Consider the following 15,429-nt stretch of genomic DNA (forward strand, 5'->3'; position numbering starts at 1 on the left):
AAAAGACATAGAAAACAGGCCTGTTGACCGAATTTTCCTATAGGGCACCCAACAGAGTGTCACGTATGCGACGCAAGCACACGCGCTGCGTACGTCAGCGAGCGGAAGAGACAGCGCCAGCAGCCATTGGTAGCCGAAATGAGCTTGATCGCGCTCACACTCATGATCTACCCATGATCCTATCTTTTCGTGGAAAGATCCCAACAATGTCATTTTCGTGGTGTACTGCCTATAAAGGCATCACCCCACGAGTCTGAGGTGGTACAATTGGCGTAAAAAGCAGCCCGGAAGATGCGGCGTGTGCACGCGGCTGGCGCGCCCCAATCGAACTCGTTGTAGAAAATAGGGCGCCGGAACGCTCGAAGCCGTATCTTCCGGGCCGTTTTTTTTACGGCAATTAGGAAGAAATGGACGGAATCACCCCTTCTCCTTAATGTACGATCCCGCATACGAATACTCCACCTGAAATCTGCATCACCTCAGAATCGTGGGGTGATGCCTTTAATGGAGGTTGACGCTGTGGCGGAGAAAATGAGCCGAGGTTTCTCTTCTTTTTTTTTTGCTGTCACTCAGGCTCATTGATCTTCTAGCGTGAAGCAATGCAGAAAGAGTAAAGACTTCTCTTAGTCTATGCACATATTAAAGGTTCGTGGATCTTACAAATTTAGACACAGAACGCCTTTCAGTGTGATATAAACTCCTTTTCCACTTACATCTGATTCCCATCATCTCCTTCTTTTAAGTAGCACGTTCTTAAAAGCTTCTTACGGGAATGCAATTTAGAGCACACAATTTCATGCCGCGGCTATACTAAGTACATTTTTTTTTAAATCTGAAAGCTCACGAAAATTTTATGGTGATTACTCCACGTCTTGACTACCCGCACAATCATCGCAGTCTCTGGTATCAAGAGGAAACCAATTCACCAAAACTGAAATAACAGAAGCAGTGATTCACCATTGTTGCCACCTACTATTAATTAATTAAAAGAGATCATGAACAAAAGCCTAATACACTACCATTCTAAAAAAAAATCCTTAAACCAGATGAAGTTATCCTAAACAAAAAACATGTGCACAATTAGACTGATGAGGGACGCCCAAACAATTCCATGGATGTCGAGAAGAAAGGGTACCAACCGAAATCGTCGCGTGCCGATGCTAGCTATGGTAATACTTCTATCTCGGACTTAACAATCAGTGTACCTTTTTCTTCTCTTTGCAGTAGTCAGGGAAAAATTACTAGGGAAAAGCGAAATATGATTAATGTCCTTGCTATCCTCTGAAATGATCTCGACAGTCAAAGTTTGGAATTCTTTGACATTTTTGTTTTTTTTTTCATCCAAGCCTTCGAAATGGGATAATGACAATAAGAGAATGAGTTTTAATCATTTTCGTCCCCAGTCCAAGGAAACATCACGTATTTGATGACGTTTTTACAGGATTTAGATATTTGTGTTGTTTTTCATTGTAATTAAGCAGCCAACAGCAGAGTTCGAAAGCGATGTTTTGCCTGGCGTAGAGATTAAATTTAAAAAAAAACTATACAAGAGCGTTTAAAAACTGTATTCTCAATTCATTATGGCATGTTATTCACTTTTCCGATAGCAGTCAGCAGAAACTTAGTGAAAATCCCAAAAAATAATACAAATCATTTTTCAGTCGTTATATCAAATCTTACTTCAAAGCTGATAAAGTAGTTCAGAAACCTTTTCTCAATACCTTCAACCATTCATATGAATCAATAAAAGAGGACATCTTCACTTTCAATACTTAGTTTCTATACTTTAAAAAAAAAACTAAATTGAACTGTTATAACCACCATTTTAGATTGCACATTATCCAGTGGATAGCTGAAAGCTAAGCTCGGCTATGTAATTACCATAGACTAAAAAAACTGGATGCGATGGGCGCCGGTACTTCGCACAAACTCAAGTGTAAAAACAAAATCTGCACGACTGCATCAGCATCGCTGCAAGTACTGTTCACGCAGAGCACACATAGCGCACTCTAAAAACTTATTTACCAAATCGTTAGGCCAAACAATGCCCACCAAACAACGGACCGATCAGCGGTTAAGTGATTAGAAACGGAGAAAGATGCCAAAAAGCCAACGAGTGTTCAAGAGAGACGGGATCTGTCCTAAGTTCAGCTATAAGTTGATAAATGAATGTAGCGGAAAACATTGATAAAAACTCTGGAGTCAAAACAAGTGTAACAATTTTCGAGAAACTTCAAAGAGAGTAACAAACATGAAGTTCGAAGAATACGGCATAGTGAATAATTTAGGGAACTTTAAAACTAATATTGCAAAAAGAAAAAAAAACAAAGATTTCTAGTGAGCTAAAGACTTACCGACAGTGCGTATCAGGAAGAAGCGTGAAATGAATAGTCTGTGACTTCGTTAACATTCTTTATAAACCACGCAGGAAAATTACGAAATTTCATATCAGACACACTCCGACTAACATTACTCACTGATAAGCAAATAAATATATTCTTTGTACGTGTTATTCAATGGACTGCTATGGTGCAATAATTCCTGCTTTTGCGTTAGAGCTGTTCCATACGCAAAAAAAAGTGGGAAGAAAAAAGATAGCTAGCTAATTCACTAGTACGACAGAAAATCTCTAAGGAAATTAGAGAAGAGTAAATTTCTGAGCTGTGCTACGATAGCTATTTGACGTCATTCGCTTTGCGGAAACTCAGAAAAGGAAAAAAGAAAGCTCTCATGACTAGCACAGTAACACAGAACATAATATACTCTTTGATCCTCACTAGATTTGTACCTTCTGCTAAAATTTGAGAAGAGGACCTTAGTGATTTGCAAAGCACAAAACACAGTCCTTTTTTCTGGACTGGAACTAAACTTGAACGAACCTGTGCAGTCGATTCCAAATAGCGTCGTCACCAGTAATTGTTTGTAGATTTCTCTTCGTATCTATAGCTACCCGTCTTCCCTACAAAATATGAATAGTTCATGCGTAGCTTACAATAAAAGTTTTAAAAAAAATACCACGAAAGAAACAGTTAGTAACAAATTGAGACCCTGATTAGCAACAAGTGCTGGGTATAAATAGAGGACTTCAATTCTACATGAAAAACGTCTGTGTACATTTTATTGATGAACACCACTCTATTCTAGAAATTTGCACAATCAGCATGATTCTCTACATATGTTTAGCTATTGATAGAAGATACAGTTATGTGCCACACTGATAATATACGTAAAATAATAGTAGACTATGCAGCAAATGTATAAACCCTATATACCTGGGGAAAATAAGAATTAAACATGAGATTTAGAAAACCACTCAAATGTTCATACTGTTAGATCTTACGAAAAGTTTGATAATTCTTCTTAGAAAATGTAGAGCTAACAAATCCTTTGCAAGGGACCGTGATTTCTTCAAATGATGCTTAAAATGCAGACAAGTTATACTGTGGGGTTATAGTTCACACATTACACTTTGCAAAGTTAATCCTTGTACACAGGCACCTGTTTAGCAACCTAGATCCCCATTTCAGGGGGGTGCTCTAGATTTTTTGAAGCACAATTACTGATTTTTTCCAAAGACAATTTATAAGCAAAGACAAGGAATTGTAAAGAATGTTTGTGCCAAAAATTTGAGGTTTAGGATTTCCTTTCACCACTTTATATATGTATTTGCGCACTATTTGGGAGCAAAAGTGGTCAATTCTATTCTTGGTGTCACTTTATGCGTTGTCGAAAGGAATGTTAACAAATCAAAGGTAGTATGGTTTTCAGAGAAATACTCTCTCTGACTGCAAATCGTAATAAAGAAGAGACTCGGTTTGAGAATTTAAAGTCAAATTTTCTTGGAATACCGGAAATTTGCGACATCACTTTCTCCATTATCTTCATTTTAGGAACTACTGTGTGGTCAAATAATACTGAGTGCAAAACAATCTGATGCCGAAAAGGAAAATAGACGAAAACTTCAAAATAGACCAAAAACGTGAGTTTTGAGCATGCTATCTGCAGATACGTTTTGTGGAACCAACTTAAGAACATTTCGCTTTCATCGGCCATCAAGATTAGTCAAATTAATAATTAATATTTTCCAAACCTTAGAACTCTAAGCTGTCTTTTTTTAAAGCTGTCGTTTTGAATCGTTCCAGAGATGCAAGACAGGAAATTGTTCAGCCAACACTCTTTGTGGTGTAGCTTCGTTTGTTTCAATAGGCCTTGACTGCGTCAACTCTGCAGTGTGATACCAGTGTGGCAATTACTTTTTTTTATATTCTATATCAAACTATTCACAAATGAGTAATGCTTTGAATGTCATTGAACTACGGTAGTAATTTTAACTAATTCTGCTACAAGCTACGTATTAAGTAAACATCCACTATCATCATTTGCCATACTACGATAAACACAGCGTCAAAACTCTTGAACATTCACAGCTCCAATGAGCACTGTTTAAATCTTTTTTACATCTCAAAATAGCAGAAGAAAGAGGTCGACAAATCCGGAGCTTTGATTTGACTGATTTACTGGAGTAACAAGGGAATATAGAGAAAGGAAACGAGCAGCAAAAGGAACGTACATTTCTGTCATTGGGCCTGAACCAACCAGTCGGTAGACGACCGGCCATACTTGCGTATTGCGGTCTCATTGTGTCGTCTTGATCCATTTCATTTTCAAAAGTTGTTGCTGCCATACTCTTCAAAAAAATTGGACTTAGAATGACCCAAATTACAAATTCCATTTTGAACACGAAAAGGGAGCTGTATCAGAAAGGATAACTTCTTGAAATTACCTGCAATTTTTCTTTAACAGCAGTTAATGCTTGGAGAAAAAATTCATAATTGTTAACTATGTATGTCATATCGTTGCTAACCACGATGAAAGAATACAACCGGAGAAAACCACGTGCTTTAGAATCTCGTAACCTGGAAAACATACAATTAGCATGTAAATGGTATCCTAAGTCAGTCAATTCACAAAATTAATAAATGTCTGGGAGTATGAGTATGTCCTTACTTATCAACACATTATTCCAGTGTTTTTCCACAAAAAAATGTGATAGAGAGCTAGAATAGAGCAGACCTATGCTGATATTTTCATTATATACTTACCTAAATGTGAGCGAGAAACAATATCCGTTATCAGAGTCGCCGAAAAAAACCGGACCATCAACATCGGTGCCGTCACCTTCGTCTAAGCCTTCGTTTGCAGTGCCATCCCGACGCAACGTATTCACCCGTATTGCTTAAACATGAAAGACTATTTTAGATGGCAGTAAAGACACTTTAACACTTATCGTTTACAAAACTTTAGAGATATTTTGTACTGCCATTGAGGGCAACAGCTATTTTTTTAAGAATCAGAATATAAATGTAAAAGTAAAACAAATAAATAAAATAATAATAATGTAAATATAAAACAGAGCACTCAAGTGCTTAACATCGCTACTTAGACTGAGTGGCGCGAATAGTCTGCATATACCATATCCGCCAGATAACTTACCACCATCATATGATCTACAACGCACACAGGCTATGACCTGGCCTATAACATTTTCACTCAATGTTCAGAAACTCTGATGAGGAGCTATAGAACAAACTAAAATCTGCAGAAGATGACAAATAGCGAGTTCCATAAGACCACAATACAAAAAAAATTGTTTTCAAATCTCAAGGGCTGTAGTTAAACACCTAGTTTCAAAGGAATGTTCAATGAATGGTAACAAATTAAGAAAAAGTTGTTATAACAGGTTTTCTTTTTGTCTTTATTTCATAAACGATTAAAACTTAGGCCTCAAATACAGCTAACTCGAGGAAAGAAAAGAATAAAAGAATACCTGAATTCAGCAAAAAAAAAAGATCTCTTCAGCTATATTTTTTGTATTACAAGTTCACGTGTAAACAACAAACAAACGATTTTCATGATTTTCTAACACGTAGAGCCTGCCATAAACCTTCTAATAAACTTGCAAAATAGTTTGTGGAAAAGGAAAAGAGCATGAAAGAAGGTGGCAAGTACACAATATTCATTTTTTGAATAAATAAGTAAGAGCAATTGTCGGAGCAAGAAAGTTGTTAATGTTGATGCAAGTTGTTAATGAAGATGCTCAAGAAAAAAAAACTTTTTTTTAAGGATTTCATTCACTAACTAAAGGAAATGAAACATATTATCTTCTTTAAATATTGCAAGAAAAACAGCACAATAATACAACAAATCCAAATAAAAAATAGTTTCATACTCACCAGGTGTGGGGTGAACTTGTCTTAATGGTGATGACATTCCCTTGTGAGGTGCGGATATCTCACAACTCAAAGAACGTAGACATGCATTCCGTACACGCTCATAAACCCTCTCTTTTAATGGAATCTTGAATATGATGAGTCGGGTAATGATACAATCTCAATCTCGAGTAAGAAAGGCTGAACCTACTTGTGTGCTAATGTAGCTTGTTTTATTTTCATGATCGTTAGACAATAAACACGGCTGGTTAATATTACCGAATGATGTGCAAGCATTACACCTAAAAAAAGTAAAAACTATTTTCCTTCACGACACTTCACAAAGTAAACGAACTCTCAGAAGAAAACAAAATGAGTGAACCAACCTTTCTTCAGGATCTTCTAGAATTTCTGGGGTACAATCTCCGTAATACAGTGGCCGGTCACCGTCGTGCTCTGATACCTTAAAAAAAAGCTATTTTTCTGCAGTTTCCAGATGAGTGTTTCTTTTAGCGTGACATATGTTGGTTGTTTGTTTAAAGCTAGTTAGTTTAAAGTAAAGAGGAACAGAAAACGAAAAAATAAGGGATAACGTCAAAAATTTCATTCGTATACGTATTCACTGATGTACAGCTTCCAATGTTTACTGAACTAAATAAAAGGGGCAACGAGAGTTACCATAACAAAAGAAATCGTCATCAAAATGATCAATAAAAGTATTCTTTCTAATAAAGATAAATACGACGTTTAGCAAGTATTTGCCACAAAAAATCTGTGCTTTGTAGAAAAAGGAAAAATTGGTGTCCTAAATGTCGAATTGTCGTGAACGAGTTTACATGACCGAAAAGTATTCAACAAGGAAATAACAGCAGTAACAATCTACTTCCTCAAAACCATCAAAATATTACTTCAGAGGAACGATGCAATAAAATGTCGTGAAATTTGACTTCAACTAAAAAATCTTACAAGAGTGAAGCGCATGCGGGAACGGAATAGCGGATGTGTGCAGAGAGAGTTCTACAATTCCGCCCTCGCTTTCCACTAATAAAGACTCACAGAAACAAAACAAGAAATAAAACAAAACAAATGGAAAAAAACAAGTGTAAAATTAACTCAACTAATAGCAAAAACAAACCTGACAACCACTGCCTGGTAAGAACATTGAAGTTGAAGCTAAAGGAACGCTACGCATCGGTTGGGTGATCATCATCACTCTTGGTCCGTGATTTTCGCAGAAATGGCAGAGGGCAATCACCGCTTGCATGTCATTTGATCCCTAATTAAAACTGAAAAATACGAATCTATAGAGCAGCTCCACTAAAATAGAACCAAACTATTACATTGTCGACATATATGAAATAAAACTAGGACATGAATCAATAGACGAAAGAGCAACTAGAAAAAAAACAGCGTAGCATCCCAAAACGGTGGTGGATATACTTCTGGATAAATTGACGTCAATTTATTGCCACGGTATTCAATGTGAAGCATGACATGACGGATAATTTCAGGAAAAGGAGACAGTTTAACGGCAGCTAATGGATTCTCATACATTTTTCACCTATGCCCAAGGTCATGTGCACGCTGGCATCCCGCGTGACCGCGAAGGACAACGACGAACAGCAACGTTGCGTGGAAGAACACTTCTATGCGATCCTCACTGCTACTTTCACGTAAATAAACTAGAAATGTAAACAACAAACAACAGATCAAGCAACGATCACCACAAGATGCTTAGCGGAATGCTCGTTGACGTATAGTGCGAATGTCCCGCAAATCTTACGTAAAGTCCGCGCACGGAAAGTGCGAAGCGACTGCGTGGGAGGCCCGCACCGCAAACGCGGCCCCAAATCAACATCACGGTGCCGGTAAGCACGAAGGCCGAGACCCGTAATTCAATAAAATCGAATATTCGAGCATGAATCACTTTGATTATGAAAAATGCTTTCAGTTTTATGTTTTAGAACCAAAATTTCAACTACGGATCACTTTGCATATAAAAATATAAGGGATATAGGAAATAACTCTGGTTTCATTTTTTCTTTTGAATCTTACGACTACTGCGTGCCGTCGGACTGAATTCTAACATAGGGAGAACTATGGATTATGTACTAATCCCGTTTATAAACCTTTCTAAAGTAGCAATACAATTGTAGAAAATAGAGCGAAATAAAGAGAAAATTAGAAAAGGCTGTAGCAAGGATGGCTCGCTTATGGGAAGCAAATTTGGTCACATCGCTAAAATTCCTGGATTCGGAAGGGATCTTTCCTACTTACTTCATAATTAATTACTATTTTATAACTATGTAACCATTCTGCGCTTTTATTCACACTCTTGTTTGCATATAACTATACTTTTTTCTTTTATATTCATAGATTTTGAATGCAAAATAGTTTAAAGTCATCATTCAATTACACAGCTGTTTCTCCTTATGATTTATTCATTTAAATGTTCGTTGTTGAGCGTCTTCAAATTAATTCTTCCTACTTTCTACTTCTTCCATGAGTCAGTGTTCGTTCCGTGAACACCTGTCGTCCTCTGGCCACATTAGTTCATTGGAATACCTCCATGGGGTCCTCAATGGGACCTTCCTAATAGGCTTGGGCAAGGGGATGGTGTACTATCCCCTTGCCCAATCCGCCAACCGCCCACGTATACTAGAACATATCTTTGCAATAACCTCAAACCAACAACTGTTCTCGGGTATTCAGTTGAGTCTGCTCCATACCTCGTTCTGATAGCTTTACTATAGTCGGCTTAAAACGACCTGAAGCTCGGTGCGGTCGCGTAAGCGGGCACTGTGGCGATGACAGTTGGGACCATGTTGGGACCATCGCCAGCTTCACTCAGCGCAATGAATGGTACTAGCAGGGGTTCCCAATCGCCGCCAATCGCCACCTTCCATCTATTGACCGGGGTGCAGGTCGTTTTGGACCGACCTTAGTAGATGATCATTTCTTCCTAGAGTGAAAAAATGCTGAGACCGAGCGATGAGAAGGAATCAAATGGTGGAGAACTCTCCTGGAGTTTATTGTAGTTGGAGGAGGCCACTTAGTGGCAGCCTTATTTCTGAAACAAATAACTAAATAAGTCGGCGGGGGGTAAGGCCTAAGCATTTGTCTTAGAGAATCCATGACATGTATAGTAGGTGTCAAAACGACATGAAGCAGGTACGCAATTGCGTACGCGGGTTCTCTCGAGGCGGCGCGGTAGAGCGTAGCGGCTAGGAGCGTGGTGAAATCCTTGCTGGCACCACCCAACGCTGCATTTGCCGACGGTCCCAACTCGGCCCCAAGTGCTGCCTCTACCGCGCCGTTTCGCCGTTTCGAGCCCGTACGCAAATGCACCACAACTACACTCCTTGATTCATGTCGTTTTGACCCGACTTTACCAAGGCGTCGTGTATGTGTTGACTTTCCCCACTCGAGGAACATTGGGGAATTTTCGCTGGAAGAATTTGCAAAAACCAATGAATGTGAGGCGCTATGTCAATCTCATTGCTGCCAGTGACTGCTAGCTGTCCTTGATTTATGCCTCTAAACCCGAAGATTCTGGGAAGTCCCCGGAGGAGAGCTCGCGGGCCGAACGCATGAGACCGCCCGCGTTTCCGTTATCGAAACGCAGCGATGCGGGCGTTTTTATTCGAAAAACTGCAGCAACGTATATGGTTGTGAGGGGATCCTTTTTCGTTTGAGATTCATGTTCTTTCCGAGGATTTGTTAATCTGAAACGTATCGTTAGTTTATTTCGGGTGATGATTTCTTTCATATTTTATCGGGGTTATGGGAGTTAAATATCGAGTTCATTAGATTTTGATCTATAGATTTCGCACACTTTGTACCGTTTACTTACTTACATTTCCTGTTCATGAATGAAAGCGCACAGTTTAATGAGAGCTACCATTCTTATCCTCCTACTGATTATTTGTACACTTCACCTACATGTTTCCAGTATCGTTGCTTGATAAGCGTGACAGGCGATTGATAACACTAGGAATTGATGTTGCTCATCTCGGAGTTGATGTAGTTCTGGCATTTTGTGCTGAATTCATCTTTATCTTATTTGGTTGTACATTCTTCCTCGATTTGTCGTCTCCGGAATGCAACTGGCTTGAATTAATAACATTTTTTTGCATAACAGCTTTTTATTCAGCTGCCAGTAGTCGTCTTGTTTTCAGTTCTTTTTTAGTTCATGTTATGGCGGACGAAGATGAGGGCATGGAAGCGTTCGATTTTGACGAACGTGATCTTGAATTCGCATTGAATCCGGGTCGACGTCATTACCAAACCAAGAACCAGGCAACATATGGTGGGGTGAGACCACCTCTTTTGAATTCTTCGCCAGTAGTTGTGAAGAATCACTTAAAGTCTTGCAGTCTATTGATTTTCCAGTTATTTTCGCACAATCTTGCTCTACGTTTATCTACTTACTTTCATTTTGTTTAATTGCTTATTTTCATCAGAAGTATATACTGTTTCTTTTAGGTATTTGGGCAGATCGAGAAGAGAGTGATGAAGAGGATGCTTACGCTAGACCGTCGTTTGGGTCCGTTATTAATTTTTTACGTTACTCCTTATCTTCTATATCGAACATTATGGAATCCTCTTTTTGTAGGAAAAAAGCGAAAAAAGATTATGCAGCTCCTATAAATTTTATAAGCGGTGGTATAAAGCAAGGTAGCAGCTTAGAGCCTTCAGACAAGGTATGTGAATTTTCTGTGCGCTTGTATGTGAATCTCTACTAAATATGTGGTGTATAAAATTTAGGTGAAAAAAGAAGTGAAAGATGATGCTCCTATAGAAATTACATTCAAGAAGGAACGCCGAAGACAGAACACTACTGGTGCAAATGTGTTTGCAGGTAAGGGTGAAAACTCTCGGAAGCGTTTGGTTCTTTTTTCCCTGGTTTTCTCTTTTCTCTCCCCTCATTTCACGTCCCTTCATTTTGATTTCCTCTCGAAATATGACCGAAAGGGCTGCTTTCCTATTGCTCTCAAAGGATTTGTATTTGCTTTCCTGAGATAGTCAGCAATCACCGTGCTTCATCTCGTTTTGAACTTACTATACCTAACTGTTATAATAATCAACTATTAATTATTAAGGGATGCGTACGTCTGCCGTCAAAGGCACTGTCGATCCAAATGTGTTTGCCGACTGGACGAAGTTTGGAAAAGGTGATGTAGTGAGGAAGATGATGATGGTAAGCCCTCATTCCTACTTTTTTTTGGTTTTTTGGCAACTTTAAGATATTCTTTACTGAAAAGATCCTTTTTAGGCCATGGGTTACAAGGAAGGCGAAGGTCTGGGAGCTTCAAGACAAGGAATTGTCGAACCTGTTCAGGCTACTGTTCGGAAAGGACGTGGTGCAATAGGAGCATATGGGAAGGAGGCAGTTGGACCGAAATTTGGAGGTTTGCATGTTGTTCCACTTTTGTTCTTTTTACTTAGCTTATCAATGTGTATCACCGCAGTTGTTTCCAGAATCAGCTGCAGAGACACAACGCCGTCTGGCCGATCAACGAGAATCAACCAAGATAGAGGAGCCTTCATTACCTCAACTTAAGACTGCATGGAAGAAAGCTTCTAAAGTAGGTGGTTCAATCACTATGGAAAGGAGTACAATGCTTGCTTTTCTTTTAAAAATCTCTTGAATTCATTTAAAGGTAAAAACCCGCTACAAGACGCTGGATGACGTGATTGAAGAGGGTGGATCGATAGGATTCCGTTCTTCAGTGAAGACCGGTGTTAAAGTTATTGATATGACTGGACCGGAGCAAAGAGTATACAGTGGATATGATTCATTTTCAATGAAGACGAGGTCCTATTTTCAACTTCTTTGTTCTGCCCCTCGATTGTGCATAGTGACTGTACCTTTTTCTAGTTCTTTTTCTAACAAATCTATTCAGACCGGTGTTCAATGACCTCAGCGATCGGGAAAATTTCGATGTGCCCGAGTTGATGCACAACTTGAATTTGCTAGTTGATCTCACTGAAGAAAGTATCCGCAGGAACGACAGTCAGCTTAAGTCCATTAAGGTACGTCACCCTTCTATTCCATTCACAAGTATTGTATGAAATATCTCCAATCTTTTTAGGACCGAACAACCGCGCTAGAGTACGACCTCACGCAGGCCAGAGATATCCTGGAAAGTGAAGAGCGGGCAACTGAAAAAATCAAAGAAGTGTATGATCTTATTGAGGAGTGAGTTACAGGGCAGATTTTTTTTTCTGATGTGCTGATTTGCTCAAAACTCTGCAAGTTATTCTCTCCTTATTCTCTGCATTATAAGATTGTATTTACAGATTTTCTAAACGCAAAGGTGATAAAGCACCATCAATCAATGACTGTCAACAACTGTTTACAAAACTGCGCACTGAATACAAAGAAGAGTACCACATGTTTAATATTGAAGCTCTTGCTGTACCTCTAGTTCTACCCCAGGTTAGTTTTTTTTTCTACTCAAGAGAATATGATCCTGCTTCTTACTCTTCGAAGAAAAACTCATTGAATATCCCATTTCTGCATGTAAGGGTTCCTTTTTCTGCAGATTCTTGAATATTTCTCGAAGTGGCGACCGCTCGATCCTGATCATCTCATCTACGGTGTAGATTTGATGAAAGAATGGCGAGACATTCTATTCGATGGAGCGAACACATCAATGTTCACAGGTTTATGATTGTGTATTGATTTTCTAATGGGTTTCTTTTTCGTTTCTGATATCTTGCAGTAATATGAATTTGTTTAATCGAAAATCTCCGTTAAGATCGCCTCACTGCATACGATCGGCTTTTATGGGAAGGCTGGTTACCTTCTTTGCGACGGGCATCTTTGGACTGGGACCCACGCGATCATATGGAACCAATGTTGCGAATTATCGAAATGTGGTTACCAGTTCTTCCCGAGTGGATGAAAGAAAACATTTTGGAACAGGTGATATGCTTCTGGAGTATTAGCTATTTGCGTATGATACGTTAATCTCATTTTCTGTTGGTTTATATTCTATTCCAGGTGATAATCCCTCGAATAGATGACCGTGTTTCGTCATGGGATCCCCTTACTGACAGCGTTCCTATTCATTCTTGGCTTGTACCCTGGCTGGCGGTGCTTGGTGATCGTCTGCAGCCCGTTCTCGCACCTATCCGTCAAAAGCTGGCTAAGGCTCTGAGGCTTTGGAATCCCACTGACCATAGGTGAAATACTCCTTAGTAATGAACATTTGCAGGCTAAGAAACAGTGTCCCAATTTGCATGTTTCAAATAGAAGGACGTTCTGACACTTTCTAGTTTTTAATGCGTTTCTGTTCGTCTTGTAGTTGCAGATGGACTTTTACTCTATCAATTTTTTTCTCATTTTTGTCTCCAACTGATTTGTTCACTTCAGTGCAATGGCTATCTTGAAACCATGGTGTGGAGTCTGGACACCAGCTACTATGTCTGCCTTTTTAGCACAGAATGTTGTACCTAAGGTAAGCAACTTCAGTATTTTGTACTGTTCTAAGATTTGTTTCATTTTTCAAGGCGCCTTCTTATCCTAATAGAAACGAAGATGCGTTTCACTAGGTGTCCTTTACATTCAGTACACTTCCATGCATTTTCATATTTAATTCCCTTCGTAGTTCACATAGTTGAATCTTTTCAAGAATTACCGCCCTAGCCAATTAAAAAAAAAAAACTTTCAGCTAGAAAAATGTCTTGATACAATGAACTTGAATCCACGGGAAAACAAGAAGTACGAGGAGTGGTATTCTTGTATGTCATGGATAGGCATGGTTTCGCCGGATACAATGGCAAGCATTGTAACGAAATATTTCTTCCCAAGGGTACGATTTTATCCCAATAAGCTCTGTATAGATCTGTCATTTATGTTTGTAATATCAGCCCGCTGCGTTTTGTGCAATAATTTTTTTTTCAGTGGTACGCCGCACTTTGTCAATGGCTCGATTCTCCACGGGCGATCTTGAACGAAGTGAAATTGTGGTATAGGGAATGGGATCAGCGTATTCCACCCCAGATACGCGATTTTCCTACAATCAAAGGTATTGAAGTGCAGTTTGCTTGACCACCAGGCGTATTTTTTCTAGTAAACTGATTGTTCAAAAATATCGTACAAGCTTACTTGTCATACCCTAGATTTCCTTCATCTCTTTCCTTTTCTACTGTACACGTATTATGTTCATTCATATGATTTTTGTCCTTAATCATAGATGAGATAGTCTGGGCCGGTGCTCTGACCCCCTTCACTTTTGAACGGTTGGTGAAATTACCTCCTTCACTTTTGGATGGTTGGCGAAAGGACTCCCTTCACTTGAGCTGCACCCCACGAGCTAAGCCCTCCTTTACCTGAGGAGGGTTCAGCTTCTCCCTATCGCACCTATGTCCTTAATGTTATTTCTGAATTTCATTATGTCTGTCGACGTAATATTTGCTTCCAACAGACTTTTTTGTGTTCCAAGCTTCTCTCTTTTTCTGATATAACCTTCATAAGGCTTTGTAATCGGAATTACTTCGCCCCAAATTCTCACCTTTATAAAACGTTACATTTCTTCTGTCTATTATCAGTTTTAGTTTGAGAATGCTGCTTCAGAAAATTTACGGCGAGGAATGGTAGCTTTAATGGAATCGTCACAAGGTTTGAGAGTATCTTCTGGCCCTCCACCGCCACCGCTGGTGCAGGCTGTACCACCTCCGCCTCCGCCTGCAGCTATAAGGTAAAACTTTTCCTTTTTTCTGGTAATATTTGAAGCTAATATTGTTTTATTAAGCTGTTCATTTTACTTCTGAATTGCTGTGTACTTTTTTCTGCAGGCCGAACATGGGAGTGCCTATATCCGCACAACTATCGTTGAAAGAAGTTCTCGAAAGAATGGCAGCTCAACATGATCTCACTCATATTCCCCAACGTGACCGTCTCAAGGAGGGCAGACAAGTGAGTTTTGATGGTTTTTCTGTTCCTTGATGTAACACTAAAGAATGGTTTCCCTTAAATTTTCACTTATTTGAGGTGTACTGGTTCGGAACACAATCGATTTATTTGGATCGGAATATTGTCTATGTCTTGGATACTCAAACGTTCACGTGGAGACCCGTCGGTATGGAAGAGTTACTGCAGTTGGCTGGTGTAAACTAACACTTTTTAAACTGGTGAACGAGATCGTAGGTGTCATTCACACTAAATACGTAGTGGTTCCAGTTAATTTCGTCAGTTCTTGTTTTCGCGTAG

General features: G+C 39.2%; 2 protein-coding genes across 2 annotated transcripts in view; one reads left to right on the forward strand and one right to left on the reverse strand.

Annotated features, from left to right (window-relative positions):
• RB195_020276 (uncharacterized protein) overlaps positions 1 to 7,473 on the reverse strand; it is a gene marked incomplete at both ends in the record, with an annotated part of 42,961 nt that extends 35,488 nt beyond the window's left edge. Inside the window, 8 exons of the mRNA XM_064188509.1 lie at positions 2,880 to 2,959; positions 4,571 to 4,687; positions 4,784 to 4,916; positions 5,103 to 5,235; positions 6,234 to 6,357; positions 6,421 to 6,511; positions 6,596 to 6,672; positions 7,345 to 7,473. Of these exons, the coding sequence (XP_064044390.1) occupies positions 2,880 to 2,959; positions 4,571 to 4,687; positions 4,784 to 4,916; positions 5,103 to 5,235; positions 6,234 to 6,357; positions 6,421 to 6,511; positions 6,596 to 6,672; positions 7,345 to 7,473 (884 nt within the window). The remainder of the gene's footprint in view (positions 1 to 2,879; positions 2,960 to 4,570; positions 4,688 to 4,783; positions 4,917 to 5,102; positions 5,236 to 6,233; positions 6,358 to 6,420; positions 6,512 to 6,595; positions 6,673 to 7,344) is intronic.
• Positions 7,474 to 10,406: 2,933 nt separating this feature from the next.
• On the forward strand, positions 10,407 to 15,336 carry RB195_020277 (uncharacterized protein; the record flags this gene model as incomplete). The annotated part of the gene is made up of 20 exons (XM_064188510.1): positions 10,407 to 10,518; positions 10,695 to 10,755; positions 10,825 to 10,912; positions 10,977 to 11,070; positions 11,312 to 11,409; positions 11,485 to 11,620; positions 11,691 to 11,797; positions 11,873 to 12,027; positions 12,116 to 12,245; positions 12,305 to 12,411; positions 12,513 to 12,651; positions 12,758 to 12,878; positions 12,974 to 13,140; positions 13,219 to 13,400; positions 13,591 to 13,675; positions 13,889 to 14,029; positions 14,122 to 14,245; positions 14,794 to 14,917; positions 15,015 to 15,135; positions 15,211 to 15,336. 20 exons carry the CDS (start codon positions 10,407 to 10,409, stop codon positions 15,334 to 15,336), a joined length of 2,418 nt encoding a protein of 805 aa, XP_064044391.1.
• Between the last annotated feature and the right edge of the window lie 93 nt (positions 15,337 to 15,429).

This window comes from Necator americanus, chromosome II (genome assembly GCF_031761385.1).
Source record: "Necator americanus strain Aroian chromosome II, whole genome shotgun sequence".
Taxonomy (NCBI): Eukaryota; Metazoa; Nematoda; class Chromadorea; order Rhabditida; family Ancylostomatidae; genus Necator; species Necator americanus.